Below are 17895 nucleotides of genomic sequence, written 5' to 3'. Positions count from 1 at the left end.
ATCTTGCAAAACTGAAACTGTTGCAGGAAGATGAGGCCCAACGAAGAGAAAGAATACCCAAATACCATGTTTATAAGAGGAAGGGCTTTATTCACTGGCTGGGAGCTTATGACATAGAAGAATTCCAAATGGCCATGTTCCCTGACTGGCTTGGTCTTGCCCTTTTTATCAGCAGTCAAAAAGTTCCAACCCATAGGTACCCTTCTCATTGGTCAGTTTGAATCAAGCAGGAGATGCTATTTCAGTCCCCACAGAACTACAGGATTTTACAGAAGTGGAAATTTCCAAGTTAAGTTTACAAATTCCCAAGAGCTGAGTCACCATGGAGAGGAACCTATCCTTGTGGTCTCCTTAAGAAGACCTGTTCTCCTAGACCTCACCCTTCCCGGGTATCCTGTCTCAAAACTATTTACCCATTAAACAACTTCTCATTTTCCCTTCCCCCTAATCCCTAGCAACCACCATTCTACATTCTATCACTGAACTTGACTATTCTAGGAATCTACATGAGAGGAATCTACAATATTTGTCATTTTGTATCTTGGTTGTTTTACTTAGCATATCCACAAGGGTCATCCACATGTCATATGTCAGAATTCCCTTTCTTTTTTGAGGTTAAATATTTAATTAGTTGTATATACCATATTTTGTTTATCCATTCATTCATCTGTCAATGAACACTTGGGTTGCTTCCTCCTTTTGTCTTTTGTGAATAATGTTGCTATGAATATTGGTGTGTCTTTTGGAGTCCCTGCTTCCAATTCTTTTGTATATACCCAGATGTGGAATTGTTAGATCATATGTTAAATCCATTTTTAATTTTTTAGGAACAATCATAGTGTTCGGCATAGTAACTACCATACACCATTTTGTGTTCCTACCAGCAGTGCCACAAAGGTTCCAGTTTTTCCACATCTTCATCAATACTTATTCTTTTTCCTTTCTTTTTTTTTTTTTTTGATAGTAGCCATTCTCATAGGTGTGAGATGATATATCATGTTGTTTTTGTTTTTACTTCCCGCATGGTTAGTGATGTTGAGCATCTTTCATGTACTTATTGCCCATTTGAGTCTTTTTAGAGAAATGTCTATTAAAGTCCTCTGTACATTTGTAAATTAATTTTTGTTATATTGTAGGAGTTTATTATATGTTTTGGATATTAACTCTTTTTTTTTTTGAGGCAGAGTCTCACTATGTCACCCTCACGGTAGAGTGCTGTGACATCACAGCTCACAGCAACCTCAAACTCATGGGCTTAAGCAATTCTGTTGCCTCAGCTTCCCAAGTAGCTGGGACTACAGGCGCCCTCCACAGTGCCCAGCTATTTTTTGTTGCAGTTGTCATTATTGTTTTAGCTGGCCCGGCCTAGGTTCAAACCCGCCAGCCTTGGTGTATGTGACTGGCACTCTAACCACTGTGCTACAGGAACTGAGCCAGGTATTAACTCTTAATTAGGTATATGATTTGTGAATATTTTCTCCCATTCTGTAGGTTGCTTTCTCACCTTCCTGGTGGTTTCTTTTGATGTACAAAAGTTTTACATTTTAATATAGATGGTTTATCTATTTTTATTTTGTTACCTGTGCTTTGGGGTCTCATATCCTTGCCAAATCCAACGCCAAGTTTTACCCTGTGTTTTCCATAAGAGAGTTTTATAATTGTGACCCATACGTCTTTGAAACATTGCGTTAAAAAAAAAAAATTTACCCTTTGCCAACAAGTTTTATACTTTTTAGGCTATTAGGCTGCTGTATAGAATTCTTTCAGCTCAAAGAACTGCCCTTAGATTTCTTGTAAGGCTGTTCTAGTACTTTTTAACTCTCAACTTATTTAAGCTTTTATTATTCTCTCTTTGTCTTTGAATTTTGATAGTTTGATTATCATATGTTTCTGAGGATTTCGTCGAGTTCATCTTATTTGGATCATTTGGGCTTTCTAGATCTAAATGTCCATTTCCTGTCCAAGATTTAGGGAGTTTTCACCTATTCATTAAATAAGTTTTCTGGTTCTTTCTCTTCTCCTGGGACCTTCATAATGCATATTTTACTCTATTGATGATGTCCCATATGTCCTTTAAGCTGTTTCTGCTATTTTTCTTTTATTTTTTTTGTTTCTTTTTTTTTCTTATTGTTGGGGATTCATTGAGGGTAAAATGAGCCAGTTACACTGATTGCAATTGTTAGGTAAAGTCCCTCTTGCAATCATGTCTTGCCCCCATAAAGTGTGACACACACTAAGGCCCCACCCCACTCCCTCCATCCATCTGTCTGCTTCCCCACCCCATAACCTTAATTGTCATTAATTGTCCTCATATCAAGATTAAGTACATAGGATTCATGCTTCTCCATTCTTGTGATGCTTTACTAAGAATAATATCTTCCACTTCCATACAGGTTAATACTAACGATGTAAAGTCTCCATTTTTTTTAATGGCTGAATGGTATTCCATGGTATACATATACCACAGCTTGTTAATCCATTCCTGGGTTGGTGGGCATTTAGGCTGTTTCCACATTTTGGCGATTGTAAATTGAGCTGCAATAAACAGTCTAGTACAAGTGTCCTTATGATAAAAGGATTTCTTTCCTTCTGGGTAGATGCCCAGTAATGGGATTGCAGGATCAAATGGGAGGTCTAGCTTGAGTGCTTTGAGGTTTCTCCATACTTCCTTCCAGAAAGGTTGTACTAGTTTGCAGTCCCACCAGCAGTGTAAAAGTGTTCCCTTCTCTCCACATCCACGCCAGCATCTGCAGTTTTGAGATTTTGTGACGTGGGCCATTCTCACTGGGGTTAGATGATATCTGAGGGTTGTTTTGATTTGCATTTCTCTAATATACAGAGATGATGAACATTTTTTCATGTGTTAGCCATTTGTCCGTCGTCTTTAGAGAAAGTTCTATTCATGTCTCTTGCCCATTGATATATGGGATTGTTGACTTTTTTCATGTGGATTAATTTGAGTTCTCTATAGATCCTAGTTATCAAGCTTTTGTCCAATTGAAAATATGCAAATATCCTTTCCCATTGTGTAGGTTGTCTCTTTGCTTTGGTTATTGTCTCCTTAGCTGTACAGAAGCTTTTCAGTTTAATGAAGTCACACTTGTTTGTTTTTGTTGTTGTTGCAATTGCCATGGCAGTCTTCTTCATGAAGTCTTCCCCCAGGCCAGTATCTTCCAGTGTTTTTCCTATGCTTTCTTTAAGGATTTTTATTGTTTCATGCCTTAAATTTAAGTTCTTTATCCATCTTGAATCAATTTTTGTGAGTGGGGAAAGGTGTGGGTCCAGTTTCAGTCTTTTACATGTAGACATCCAGTTCTCCCAACACCATTTATTGAATAGGGAGTCTTTCCCCCAAGGTATGTTCTTATTTGGTTTATCGAAGATTAGGTGGTTGTAAGATGTTAGTTTCATTTCTTGGTTTTCAATTTGATTCCAAGTGTCTATGTCTCTGTTTTTGTGCCATTACCATGCTGTCTTGAGCACTATGGCTTTGTAGTACAGACTAAAATCTGGTATGCTGATGCCCCCAGCTTTATTTTGTTACAGAGAACTGCCTTAGCTATCCGAGGTTTTTTCCGGTTCCATACTAAATGCAGAATCATTTTTTCCAAATCTTGAAAGTACGAAGTTGGTATTTTGATAGGAATGGCCTTGAATAGGTAGATTGCTTTCGGAAGTATAGACATTTTAACAATGTTGATTCTTCCCATCCATGAGCATAGTATGTTCTTCCATTTGTTAATATCCTCTGCTATTTCCTTTCTGAGGAGTTCATAGTTTTCTTTATAGAGGTCCTTCACCTCCTTCGTTAGGTATATTCCTAGGTATTTCATTTTCCTTGAAACTATGGTGAAGGGAGTTGTGTCCTTAATTCGCTTCTCATCTTGACTGTTATTGGTGTATACAAAGGCTACTGACTTGTGGACATTGATTTTATATCCTGAAACATTACTGTATTTTTTGATGACTTCTAGGATTCTTGTGGTTGAGTCTTTGGGGTTCTCTAAGTATAAGATCGTGTCGTCAGCAAAGAGGGCGAGTTTGACCTCCTCTGCTCCCATTTGGATTCCCTTTATTACCTTGTCTTGCCTAATTGTATTGGCTAGAACTTCCAGCACTACGTTGAATAGTAAAGGTGACAGAGGACAACCTTGTCTGGTTCCAGTTCTAAGAGGAAAAGCTTTCAGTTTTACTCCATTCAGTAAAATATTGGCTGTGGGTTTGTCATAGATAGCTTCAACCAGTTTTAGAAATGTGCCACCTATGCCTATACTCTTCAGTGTTCTAATTAGAAAAAGGATGCTGGATTTTATCAAATGCTTTTTCTGCATCTATTGAGAGGATCATGTGATCTTTATTTTTGCCTCTGTTAATATGGTGGATAACGTTTATAGACTTGCGTATGTTAAACCAGCCTTGCATCCCTGGGATGAAGCGTACTTGATCATGATGAATGACTTTTTTGATGATAAGCTATAATCTATTGGCTAGGATTTTGTTGAGAATTTTTGCATCTATATTCATGAGTGAGATTGGTCTGAAATTCTCCTTTTTGTTTGGGTCTTTTCCTGGTTTTGGTATCAGGGTGATGTTTGCTTCATAGAATGTGTTGGGAAAGATTCCTTCTTCCTCAGTTTTTTGGAATAATTTCTGCAGTACAGGAATAAGCTCTTCCTTGAAGGTTTGATAGAATTCTGGAGTGAAGCCATCTGGACCAGGGCATTTTTTGGTTGGAAGCTTTTTTACTATTTCTTTTATCTCAGTGCTTGAAATTGGTCTGTTCAGGAGGTCTATTTCTTCCTGGCTAAGTCTAGGGAGAGGGTGTGATTCCACATATTGATCCATTTCCTTCACATTGTCAAATTGCTGGGCATAGAGTTTCTGGTAGTATTCGGAGATGATCTCTTGTATCTCTGTGGGATCAGTTGTTATTTCCCCTTTATCATTTCTGATTGAGGTTACTAGAGATTTTACTTTTCTATTTCTAGTTAGTCTGGCCAATAGTTTATCTATTTTATTTATTTTTTCAAAAAACCAACCCCTTGTTTCATTAATTTTCTGAATGATTCTTTTGTTTTCAATTTCATTGATCTCTGATTTGATTTTGGATATTTCTTTTCTTCTACTGAGTTTAGGCTTAGATTGTTCTTCTTTTTCCAATTCCATAAGATCTCTTGTGAGATTTTTGATGTGCTCTCTTTCTGTTTTTCGAATGTAGGCATCTAAAGCGATGAATTTTCCTCCCAGAACTGCTTTTGCAATATCCCACAGGTTTTGGTAGCTTGTGTCTTCATTGTTGTTATGCTCTAGGAAGTTAATGATTTCCTGTTTTATTTCTTCCTGCACCCATCTGTTATTCAACAGAAGATTGTTTAATTTCCATGCCTTTGGGTGGGGTTGAGCATTTTTGTTAGAGTTGAGTTCCACCTTTAGTGCCTTATGGTCTGAAAAGATACAAGGTAAAATGTCAATTCTTTTGATTCTGTTGATATTTGTTTTGTGTCCCAGGATATGATCAATTTTGGAGAATGTTCCATGGGTTGATGAGAAGAATGTATATTCTTTATCTTTGGGGTGCAGTGTTCTATATGCGTCTATCAAGCACAGTTGTTCTAGGGTCTCATTTAAATCTCTTGTATCTTTGTTTAATTTCTGTTTAGAGGATCTGTCCAGCTCTGTAAGAGGAGTGTTAAAGTCCCCCGTTATGATGGTATTATCAGATATCATATTGCTCAGACTGAGTAAGGTCTGCTTCAAGAATCTAGGAGCATTTAAATTGGGTGCATAAATATTTAGAATTGAAATGTCTTCTTGTTGTAGTTTTCCTTGACCAATATAAAGTGACCATCTTTGTCTTTTTTGACTTTAGTTGCTTTAAATCCACATGTATCTGAAAATAAGATTGCAACTCCTCTTTTCTTCTGAATTCCATTTGCCTGAAAAATTGTCTTCCAATCCTTGACTCGGAGCTTTAATTTGTCTTTTGAAGCCAGGTATGTTTCTTGCAGACAGCAAATGGATGGCTTGTGTTTTTTAATCCAGTCAGCCAATCTATGTCTCTTCGGTGGGGAATTCAAGCCATTAACATTTATTGAGATAATTGATAAGTGTGGTAGTATTCTATTCGTCTTCTTTGGTGAGAGTCCATTGCTTAGTTTTATCTTTTGCATCAGTGTGGAGGTTAGGTTCTGTCCTTTGATTTCTGAGTTCTTACTTTGCTGCTGATCCATTGTGGTGGTCAGTGTGCAGAACAGGTTGAAGTATTTCCTGTAGAGCTGGTCTTGTTGTGGCGAATTTCCTCAATGTTTGTATATCCGTAAATGATTTGATTTCTCCTTCAATTTTTATGCTTAGCTTAGCGGGGTATAGAATTCTTGGCTGAAAATTGTTCTGTTTAAGTAGATTAAAGGTAGATGACCATTGTCTTCTTGCTTGGACAGTTTCATTAGAGAAGTCTGCGGTCACTCTGATGGATTTGCCCCTGTAGGTCAACTGGCGCTTACTCCTGGCAGCTTGCAGAATCTTTTCTTTTGTCTTGACTTTGGACAGGTTCATCACAATGTGTCTTGGAGAAGCTCGGTTAGAGTTGAGGCGACCTGGGGTCAGATATCCCTCTGAAAGCAGTGTGTCAAAATCTTTGGTGATGTGTGGGAAATTTTCTTTTATAATATTCTCTAGTATGGCTTCCATTCCTCTGGGGCATTCTTCTTCCCCTTCTGGAATTCCTATAACTCGTATGTTGGATTGCTTCATAAAGTCCCATAATTCTGACAGTGAATGTTCTGCTTTCTCTCTCTTCTTTTCTGCGTCTTTTACTGTCTGAGTTATCTCAAGAACTTTGTCTTCTACCTCTGAAATTCTTTCTTCTGCATGGTCTAACCTGTTACTGATACTTTCCATTGCATCTTTAAGTTCTCTAATTGACTGTTTCAGTTCCTTCAGGTCTGCTATATGCTTTTTATATTCTTCATATCGTTCATCTCTGATTTGATTCTGTTTTTGGATTTCCTTTTGGTTATTTTCCACTTTATTAGCAATTTCCTTTATTATTTCCATCATTTCTTTCATTGTTTTCAACATGTGTATTCTAAATTCCCTTTCTGTCACTCCTAACATTTCTTTACAGGTGGAATCATCTGCAGTAGCTACCTCATGGTCCCTTGGTGGGGTTGTTCGAGACTTGTTCTTCCTGTTGCCTGGAGTTCTCTGCTGATTCTTCCTCATGAGTGATTTCTTTTATCTGTTTCCTTGCCCTAGTTTTCCTTTCACTTCCTCTTGCTCTTTAAGTTCTTATGACTGTGGAAGTTGTGGGCGGGTTTGGACGGATTGAACACACGCGACCACTTGCTCGTTTTCCACTGTTTTAGTCCTCCTCTTGGGGTCCAGAAGTCTCTCGCTTACTCCCTGTATCCTCATAGGAGTGATGATAGTTAGATCTCACCAGCCAGAGATGCCTGGAGTCCTATCTCCCCAGACTCACGGTGCCCAGATGCAAGGAAGCTGTTATTCAGCCGCCATCTTGCTGCGCCCCCCCCCGTCTCTGCTAATTTTCATTCTTTATCTGTTTGTTTGTTTGCTCCCTTAACTGGGTAATTTCTTTTCTTTTCTTTATTTCTTTCTTTTTTTTTTTTGAGACAGAGTTTCTCTATGTTGCCCTGGGTAGAGTGTTGTGGCGTCACAGCTCACAGCAACCTCAAACTCTTGGGCTTAAGCAATTCTCTTGCCTCAGCCTTCCAGGTAGCTTGGACTACAGGTGCCTGCCACAACACCTGGCTATTTTCTTGTTGTAGTTGTCATTGTTGTTTAGCAGGCTTGTTCCAGGTTTGAATCCACCAGCCCCTCGTGTATGTGGCTGGTGCCCTAACCACTGAGCAACAGGCACTGAGCCCTGACTGGGTAATTTCAAATAATTTGTCTCTGAGTTTCCTTATGGTTTCTACTGCTTGTCTAGTCTATTGTTGAACTCTTCTATTGAATATTTTCACTTCAGTTACAGCATTCTTCAGCTTTAAAAATTCTGGGTTGTTTTTTTTTTTTCATTCTTTTTTGAATTTTCTTTGTTGAAATTTTCATTTTGTTTATGGGTTGTTCTTCTGAGTTCATTGAACTTTTCCATGATGGTTACTTTGAATTTTCTGTGAGGTAATTTATATATTTCCATTTCATTAAAGTAAGTTTCTGGAATTTTAGCTTATTCTTTTGTTTGTATTGTATTTTTTACCGTCATTTTCTTTGACTCTTTGTATTTATATCTGTACATTAGAAACAAAATCCACATTTCCCAGACGTTTGGATTGGCTTTGTACAGAAGAGTTTTGCCAGTTAACCGGACCAGACCTTCTATGGGGCCTTTCAAACAATTGTGCTAGTCTAAACTGCTATATTTGTTCTTAGTGGCCCCCATCTGTCCAGACTATGTCCAATCCCATCAGTGCTCCTAGACAGGTGGCACAGAAGCCATTCCCTCAGTAGGTCTCGGAGAAGTTGGATTGCTAGGTACATGGCTCAACTCTTTCCCTCCCCATGGAGAAGCTGAGACCTGGCAATTTTTACCCACTCTTTCCATGTTAAGCAAGGGACAGGAGTTGTGGTACCTGTCTGCATACTAACTCAAACTGCCACTTTCTTCTCTGGTAGCCCCAAGGATACTATAATATGCCAGACCAGACCCCTTCAGCCCTCTGAAGTAGGCAATAAAGAATTCAGGCTCTCAGGTAGCACCAAAAGAAGTTGTGGGTATTAGATATTGCAGGTACAACTTCTTCTCTTCTTAGGTAGAAGCTGGGACTGGTGGTTCCTTCCCAATCCTATGGCACACTGTGCTGGGGTTTGGGATTATGACTGGGTGTTTCTTCTTTACCTACAGTTTCAATGTGTCTGGTTTCACACCCACCCAGGGTGCAGAAACCTTTCAGTTAGTTTCTAGATTTCTTATAAAGGAAATTGATCCTTGTGTTGCAGTTGAGTCACTGTGTCCATGGAAGGAAAGAAAGTCTAAGCTTCCCGTTCTGCCATCTTGCTAATGTCTCTACTCCCTCTTATTATTTCATAAAACTAGATGTGAATCTATAATCATCTCAAACATTTAATTTGATTTTTAAAAATTACCTCAGGTCTGTGCAAATCTGAAGATCCTTGAACAAAGATCTTTCTGCTGAGAACTTTATTCTTCAATTATGAGTAGGTTCAGTCTTACCAAATTACATTACTTTTGAGACTTCCCACCTACTGGGCTAATATTTTCTTAGCACAAGGAAAACATAAGTAATTGATTCCTCCAGCTAAACTAACCCACTTTTCTTTTTTCTTTTGTTTATTTAAGGTTCTGGTGCAGAATGTATAATCGCTTTGACAAAGGGCTGCAGCCCAAGCAGAGTGTGGTAGAGAATCTCCTGGAAATTAAGAAATGGGGAGTAATGCTAGAGGCCGATGTGCATGAACTAAAAAAGGTGAGGAGAAAAGTTCTAAAAAGAGGTCTTCTTGTTCCTTCTGAGTAAGCCCATCCGGCTTGAAGTTCAGTTGTACTTGTGGAAATCTGCCTGGCTGATTTTGTTATTCTCTTTGACTTCCAACTGTCTTGTGTCTAAAAAGCTTCAGGCACAACTCCTTTACTTATTTCTAAAGTGTGGCAAATATCTCATTCATCTAGTTAAACAAGTGGGTTAGTTTTCTTCAACCCTTTTTGGGTCTGAATGGAATTATTAGGAGGAACAATAGGGAATGACAGGGAAATCAAGCAGGCATTTGTTATCTAGCAAGAGAATAAGTATAATATCTTGGATGTACTGATAAGAACAATGAAACTGCTGTATTTCCAATTAGGAAACCTTTATAGAAGAAAATTCTTATTTTCTTCCCATGTAGATTGCAAACTCTGCTCATTATGTGATCATGCTTTACAATACCAGAAAAACCAAAATTTGTAATTTGTTTTTAATTACAAGTTAAACAAATCCACAAAGATTTCTTTTTAAAATAATGAAAAATGTTGAGATGCTTATGGAATCCAGGGATCCTAAGGGTTTGTGTGAAAGACAAGGGAAAGGCACCTCTTAGAAAAGAATTCTTAAGGTGTGCTATTTAACAACTGAGTGTGAACCCACTGTAGGCCAGATATGATATAGCTTTTTGGCTCCCTGTAAGTACAGAACTATCCCTTTATTTTGAAAATAAATGTGTTGTGATTACATAAGATCTAAAACTTTTTAATGTACTCTTGAGAAGCAACAGCCAGTTACTTGATTCCCTTAAAAAAGTGGATGGGGGATGACCAAAGCATGACTTAAAATCATAGGAAATAAGCAATCCTGGGAAGGCCCAACCATACTTTCTCTTAGGGCCTCTGCCTCCCTTTTTAACTATTAGCAGCCTCTTCCACGGGGCAACTAGAGCAGAACCCCTACTCTAGTTCCAGCCTTCTCACTTATTGTTGCCTGGTCCCTGAGAACTAAATTAATGTCAAATAGACTTAGATCACTCTCTGGAAAGAGTTCCTTTTGAAGTGAATGTTATTAACTTTCATTTTTTTTTAATATGGAAAAGAAAAACAAAATGGCCTATAATATCATCACCCAGACAAGCCTGTTGGCATTTTTTTAAAAAGGCAGTACAAGTATAAAGTTAGAAAGTGTAAAATACAATAAAGTATAAAATGAAAAGTTTAAATGATTCCCCCAGCCATGTACCCATCCAGTCCAAGGATTGTTGCTATTATTATAAATCACCATAATTTTGTGATTTCCAGAGCAGTAAATATGATATTTCTATATTCTAAGGCAGAAGCTCTTAATTGGAGTCCATGAACTCATAGGTGGTCATAAATGGGCTTTAGAGTCTGTGAACTCCATTAAATTATACCTAATAGCTGTGCATGTGTGCTCTTGTGCACACATCCATTTTTCTAAAGAGAAGGTCCATCATTTTCTTTAGATTTTCAAAGGAGCCTCACTACCCCAAGAAATGACTATGGTAAAGTATCAGTGAATCATTGCATTATCTCTGAAAAGGAAAGTAGCTCCTGCAGGTAGCAGGTCATAGTCTGTATCTTTGACATTAAGATACAGGGTTAGATCCTAGCTTTCCACTTCCTAAATGTGTGAATTTGGGTGACTGACTTCTCTAAGCTGGTTTCCTCATTGGTAAAATATAACTCATACCTAACAGGTTTCTTATTAGGATAAAAGAAAATATGTATGTAAAGTGCCCAGCACAGAGAAGTATTCAATAAATGTTAATGATCTCTCCCTTACCCTCCTTCTTCCCATTATTACAATTACATTCATCAGAAAAGAGGACTTTTGTAAACATAAGACTTTTGAGGTTCTTTAATGGTATGGCTATTAAAACACTATGGCAAGTGATGAAGCAAAGATATTTCAATCAGTGTTATATTTGTCTAGTTTTTCTTCTGTTTCTTATTCTTCTCAACTATTCCTTACTCCCAAGGCAGAAACTGAAAGCCCATGATGAGCCACCAGAAGAGGTCTGTATCTGCTCTCAATTAGGGAATTTATTATCCCAGCATCTGGGAAGTCCTTTGAGCAATCCTCTTGGCTTTATGGGTATTGATGAGACCTGAAACCTTGATGGAGAATGGCACTCTGTCCAGGAAAAGAGGCCTCTGAGCTCGGATGGATCAAGTAAAAAGCCTGTGTGCAGACCTCCACTATGACTGCTGTGGGACTATGGGAAGCATTAGGGCCATAAGTATCTCTGGATAAGTGGGTATCTCTGGAGACACAGATATCTTTGAAGACATAGGAATCTCTTGAGACATGGGCATCTTTGAAGCTTTGGGGTTCTCTGGAGACTTAGGTATCTCTGGGGCCAGAGACATCCCTGAGGTCACTGGTATTTCTAAGAACATGGGTATTTCTGAGGCCAAGTGCTCTCTGGAGACATGGGTATCTCTGAGGCCAGAGGTTTCTCTGGGTGCTTGACCATCACTGAGGATGCAGCTATCTTCAAGGCCTGCACCAAAGAGGCAGGCTCCTCCAAGCAACAATGAGCTAGTTACTCTGCTTCCATACTAGGTGCACCTGCAGCACAATGATCTTGCTCCAAAGAGGACTATGCTGCTTTTTTAGTTGGTTTAAATGGGTGAGGCTAGGCATACCTCCCTCTACATAGGAGTCTGGAAGGGGATTTTAGGGCCATCACTAATTAAGCAACTAGTATGTGCATGTTAAGCAAACCAGAATGTAGGCAAGAGGAATAATATGTTATTGTTCTAAAACAGGGCTTAATTTTATAAACGTTGCCTCAGCTGGGATGGTTATTGAGCTGGTTCCATTATTTTCCTTATTTATCAACCTCCCCTATTTTTCCATCCTCACTGCTGTAGCATGAAAGTGAAGTGGAAATACTGACCAAGTGGACAATTAAGACCCTGTTGAGGGGATGGAGAGATGGTATGTAGTAGGTTACTGTGAATTACAGAATAAAAGAAAATTTTACTTTTAGGTATGCTTAGTTGTGGGATGTTAGCTAACATTATTGCCAACAGAGACCAACATTTGCCTGAAAAATAAAAAGATTCTTAATTGTTAGCATGAGTGTTTGGTTCTGTTGAATTTATAAGGAAAGTTTTTTGTTTTTTTTTTAAGCTACAATACTTGCTCTCCCCAGCCAAGTCTTGTTATAACACTCAGACAGTCTCCCTTTTCATAGCCTATAAGTAAATGTGAATCCACTAAGGTCTAAAATTTCAAATTAGTGGGGTTTGAATTAATAACATTAATTCAAATTAGCAGCATTCTCAGCTTCAGTTCAGGAAGCAACTGAAAATCTCATCTCTACGACCCTGGCTGAGACATGGTCTTTGTGCCCATCTGGGTTTTTTTTAAAGTAGGCCTCTTTTAGGTCTTTTTATGAAGACCAATGGTTTTGTTTATCAAGAAATTACAAGAAGTTGTGTATTTTTAAACACTATTTTTAAAGTCTACTAAGTTTGTAACCTTATACTAATACACATTTTTGACTAAAGTCCATTCTTAAAGTAGATACAGATACTCCTAGGGAAAAGAACGTGTTGTTGTTTAAACACCAGATCTTCCCCTTTAAGTTGATACGCTTGCTATTTTTCATCTTTCCTATTGAAGATTTAGTCATGGATTTGTTACTTCCACATGCTAGGGGTAGAGTACACCTTGGGCAGTTTGGGTCATCCTGTACAATAGCATTTCCAGAATTCCTAATGCCAGCAGAATCTAGGTCTTCACCCAAATGTTTGTTTCAAATGCTCCATGTCTGGTTTAAGCTCAAAAATTAGATAGCTTAGAGAGCCATCTCTTTCAGACCCAATTGTGAACACAAGAATATGTAAAGGATCACTTCATTAAGTACTTTTCCCTGGAGGAAAGAGATGCCTTTTAATTTAAACGTAGAAGAGGAGAGCCAGGATAGCTCCTTGATTTTCTTGTCCCTAGCTAAACTATGGACCCAAAACAACCTTCCTATTCAGAAGAATTCTAAATCATTTTAGTTGTCTTTTTCACATGTAAATTGGAGCCATTTTTCTATTTACCCCCTATTGGTAGCTGTTTTAATTTTTTGTTTTTAAAGAAGTTTTTAATTCATTGGGTCTTTTCCATTCATAAATTTGGTCCAGTTTTTTACTTCCCTCTTTTTGATAGCTGCCTCAATCCTGTAATATTAAAGTATCAGATGATTTCCTATTGTATCTTCTCTTACCCCCTCTGTCCATAATTTGGTACTTGCCTTGTATAACCTAAATCATCAGATGTTGCCAGTTGTCATGATACTTTCTTCTGGAAAAAAATTGGGGTTTGTGCGCATCATTTTGATCTGGAGGCTACATCTAGCCCTGGCTTTATGAAGGAAATTATCAAAAAGGATAATGGTACCAATCTGCCACAGGTGAGCCTGTTGCAAGAAGATGGCCCAGTGGAGACAAAGAGCACCCAAACACCATGTTTATAAGAGGAAGGGCTTTATTTACTGGCTGGCCTTTATCTTATGACATAGAAGAATTCCAAGTGGCCATGCTGCCCGACTGGCTTGGTCTTTCCCTTGTTATCAACAGTCAAAAAGTTCTAACCCGTAGGTCCCCTTCTCATTGGCCAGTTTGAATCAAGTGGGAGATGCTATTCCAGCCCCTACAGAACTACAGGATTTCACGTTTACAAATTCCCAAGAGCTGAGTCACCATGGAGAGGACACTGCGGGGATGTCTCCTTGTGGTCTCCTTGAGAAAACCTGCTCTCCTAGACTTCACCCTTCTCAGGTATCCTCTCTCAAGCCTATTCTGGATCCTGCTTTTATACCCATGGCTTTCTTCTATGTCTTAATCTGTATTTTCCAGTCCATTTAATGAGTATGATATTCCAGATGCAGTATTTTGAGTTTCTTTTTTTTCCCTCCAGGGGAAGAAAGTAAAAAGGAAAATGGCAAGACAGCAGTTTTTGCAAATTCTATAAACTAGTTTAATAGTCTCAGATTTGGCTGGGCGCAGTGGCTCACCTGTAATCCTAGCACTCTGGTAGGCTGAGGCAGGTGAATTGAATGAGCTCAAGAGTTTGAGACCAGCCTGAGCAAGAGCAAGACCCTGACTCTACTGAAAATAGAAAAAAATAGTATGGCATCATGGTGCCTATACCGCCAGCTACTGGGGAGGCTGACACAAGAGGATCACCTGAGACCAAGAGTTTGAGGTTTCTGTTACGTGATCGATGATGATACCACAGCACCCTACCCAGTGTGACTGAGACTCTATCTCAAAAATAAAAAAGAGAGAGAGTCTCAGGTTTATTTCTAAAGACTTGTACAAGGGCATAGTACCCTACCTTATTTTTCAGATCCAAAATAAAATTATTCAATGGTGAAAAGAAGATCTTTTTGATGTAATTCTAAATTGAGTAGCGGTAAACAACAGCCTTGATATTTCTGAAAACAAAAAACAAAATTTAAAAGGACTATCTTATTTCCTCTAAAGCCATGGGATCGATTTCAGCCTCAAGGTGTACGAGGTCAATTTATTTGGTCTTTGATTTCTTTATTCCCAACATGTCCCATTATTACTTGTGTATAACATACACAAAACTGAAGACAACCTTGTGAAAACCCCTATATATTCTCAACACCAAAAACTGTCCTGTTTTACAGTTAGATTTAAAAATTTGAGAGAAGAAAAGGGTGGGATCCAAATATTTATGCACTGGTAAAAGCCAGGTAATAGACAGGAGACTCCTAAAGAAAGTTGTCAGGAATACTAAAAAGTTGATCTATAAATGACATTCATTTCATACTCTTATGTAGCACCTACACTGTAAAAAGAATGTTTAAGAAATGTGACCCCTGCTCCCACTGGCTTAGCCTTCAATTTTCCCCAAGCAGAAATTCCTTTCTTATGTGACTGCTCTACTTAAATAGGAATATATTTTACCACTTTCCATGGTCTCATCTACGAACTTGACCTTTTTCTGTTTTCTACTTAAGTTTCTTGGGCTTGGGGCCGCTGTTTATCTTTTCTAAGGATGAGGCAGGCTCTGTTCCTGTGTTTCTGGCCATGCTCAGATTCTGCATGGACACCTTTTAAAAAAATAATTAATTATTTACTTAGTTGATGGAATGACAGATATACCATGGTAATAAATAAAGCAGTCTTAAATAACAAACTTAAGTTACCTGACTTTTTAAAGAAGAAATTCAGGAATAAGGTGAGTTGTATGAAAGAAAACCTAAAACTCTATGTAGAACTAACAGCAAGAATGTAAAACTTGGCTTGGTGCCTGTGGCTCAATGGCTAAGGTGCCAGCCACATACACCTGACCTGGTTGGTTTGAATCCATCCTGGGCCAGCCAAACAACAATTACGGCTGCAACCAAAAAATAGCCAGGCGTTGTGGCAGTAACCTGTAATCCCAGATACTTGGGAGGTGGAGGCAGGTGAATCATTTGAGCCCAGGAGTTGGAGGTTGCTATAAGCTGCGATGCCATGGCACTCTACCCAGGGCAACAGCTTAAGGCTCTACCTCAAAAATAAAATAAATAAATAAAACAGAATGTAAAACTTATGGTACATATGCTAGACATGTGTATCTTTAGAAATTACATGTATGGAAGGGGAGACAAGATGGCGGACTGAAGCCAGCTTTCAACAAAGGCTCCCGTCCAGAAGGAGAGTTAAGGGACAGGAATTTAGTAAGTATCCTGGTGGACTTGAGCCTCACCAAGAGAGAAGGCTGAAGAACGCACATCAACACCGCTGAGGCAAGCTGTGATCACAAGGACGCAAACAAAAGGTACAAAATCCACCACCAAGCGGACGGGAGTCCCCCTCCCCCATGAGACCGGCTCAAGAGCCCCAAAATTGAACAAGCGGGCAGAAATTAAAGGCCCTCCCACTACACTCCACGGGAGAGACCTTCTAAAAACTGGACCTACCTCCCCTACTGGGGTGCCGCGGCGTTCTCCTGCCGGACATAGGGCTGAATAAAACTTTGGGAATCCTTTGCCGGCAACCCTGAATCCCCGGCGCTCCCCTCCCGCCCACTGAGGTCTGGAGGCCTGTCCCCTAGGACTTCGGATCCTTGGGTGATTTCTCAAGGGGAGTGGACAGTCCCCGAGTTGCGACTGGTCAGCATTGACTCTGAGGCGCGCGAGTGAGGAGAGGGCACCGGGCTGAGGGGGAGTCACGCCTCGCGGCACTTCCCTGCGGTGCAGTGCACCAACCCTCCCCGGGCACAAGACTGAATAAGACTCTAGCCTCCCCGCTGAGAGCTGAGAGCCCCTACTCTCACTCGGGGTCTGAGGGACTATCCCCCAGGAGTTCGGCTCCTTGGGTGATTTCTCGAGGGGAGAGCACAGTGCCTGAGCTGCGTCAGGTCAGCGCTGACTCTGGGACACGTGAGCAAGGAGAGGGCACTCTGCTGAGGGGAAATCAAGCCTTGGCGGCACTTCCCTGCGGTGCAATGCAGGAGCCCTCCCCGGACCGTAGTATTGCGTAAAACTGAAGGAAACTCTAGCTTCCCCCCCACACACTCCCAATCGGGGTCTGGGGGCCCATCCCCCAAGAGTTCTGATTCTTGGGGGATCTCTTAAGGGGTGTGGACCCAGCACAAACTGCGGCCGCTCAGTGCTGACTCTGGGGCGCGGGACAGAGGAGAAAAGGGTCGCCTGAGTGCCCACACCAGAGCAGCAGTTCCCTGGAGGTAGATCAACAGCCGTTTTTTCTTTAACGGCAGAATGCTCACTTCTGGATATTCTGAGGCCACACCCCCCGTCTCCCTGGGCAACCAGAGGAGGGCACCAGTGACGGCTCACAAACCCGGGAAGCTTCCAGGGCCGGGCCGACCCAGAGAGGTGTTCAGACGCAATTCTCCAGCAGCAAAGACGTTTGAACTCAAAACAGCCCGTCTTCTGTAGGCGACGACAGGAACAGAGACAGAATCTCACAAAGTTGTCTGTTCTGTTCTGTTCTGTTAGCAGCATCCATCAGGGACGGGGCTAAGCCTGAGTGAACACCTCCTTCCCATCACCTGCATCAAACACTCAAAGATGTCAGGCCCCATCTCCTCCTGCTAGATAGCGGCAGTCTGCCGGGGCCTGGCAGACCTCCTTGCGATTCAGGCAGGTGCAAACCCCTGGAGTGTCTGTTCACTGCAGGCAACTGGGTTAGCCATCTGCAGAGATACCAGTGACTGGGTCCGACGGAGGGGCAAAGTGGGGAAGGAGACGTCAACCTTCCCAGACTGCTCTGTTTGCAGGGTGGCTCCTCCTGACTCCACGCTGCATTGGGGTGAGCTGTCTCAGAGGAGTCACCAGGCCCCTGTGATCCAGTTCCCAGAGACCTCTTGAACCCTTCCACCCGAGACAAGTGCCGATTGAGACAGTTGATTCGGACCTTTGAACTGGGCTAATAGACTGAGGACTTTT

At 40.3% G+C, this 17895-nt stretch overlaps 1 protein-coding gene across 6 annotated transcripts in view; it reads left to right on the top strand.

Annotated features, from left to right (window-relative positions):
- ASB12 (ankyrin repeat and SOCS box containing 12) overlaps positions 1 to 17895 on the top strand; it is a 307551-nt gene that overhangs the window by 227442 nt on the left and 62214 nt on the right. For 5 of the 6 annotated variants that reach the window (XM_053580713.1, XM_053580717.1, XM_053580716.1 and 2 more), the window contains one exon: positions 9323 to 9449. In XM_053580713.1, the coding sequence (XP_053436688.1) occupies positions 9336 to 9449 (114 nt within the window). In that variant the 5' untranslated portion in view covers positions 9323 to 9335. Of the gene's footprint in view, positions 1 to 9322; positions 9450 to 17895 lie in introns of those variants that run through there. The other variant, XM_053580719.1, reaches the window with a different exon arrangement.

Source organism: Nycticebus coucang, chromosome X (genome assembly GCF_027406575.1).
Source record: "Nycticebus coucang isolate mNycCou1 chromosome X, mNycCou1.pri, whole genome shotgun sequence".
Taxonomy (NCBI): Eukaryota; Metazoa; Chordata; class Mammalia; order Primates; family Lorisidae; genus Nycticebus; species Nycticebus coucang.
The sequence above is the reverse complement of the archived record's forward strand: the minus strand, read 5'-3'. Positions and strand labels throughout refer to the sequence as shown.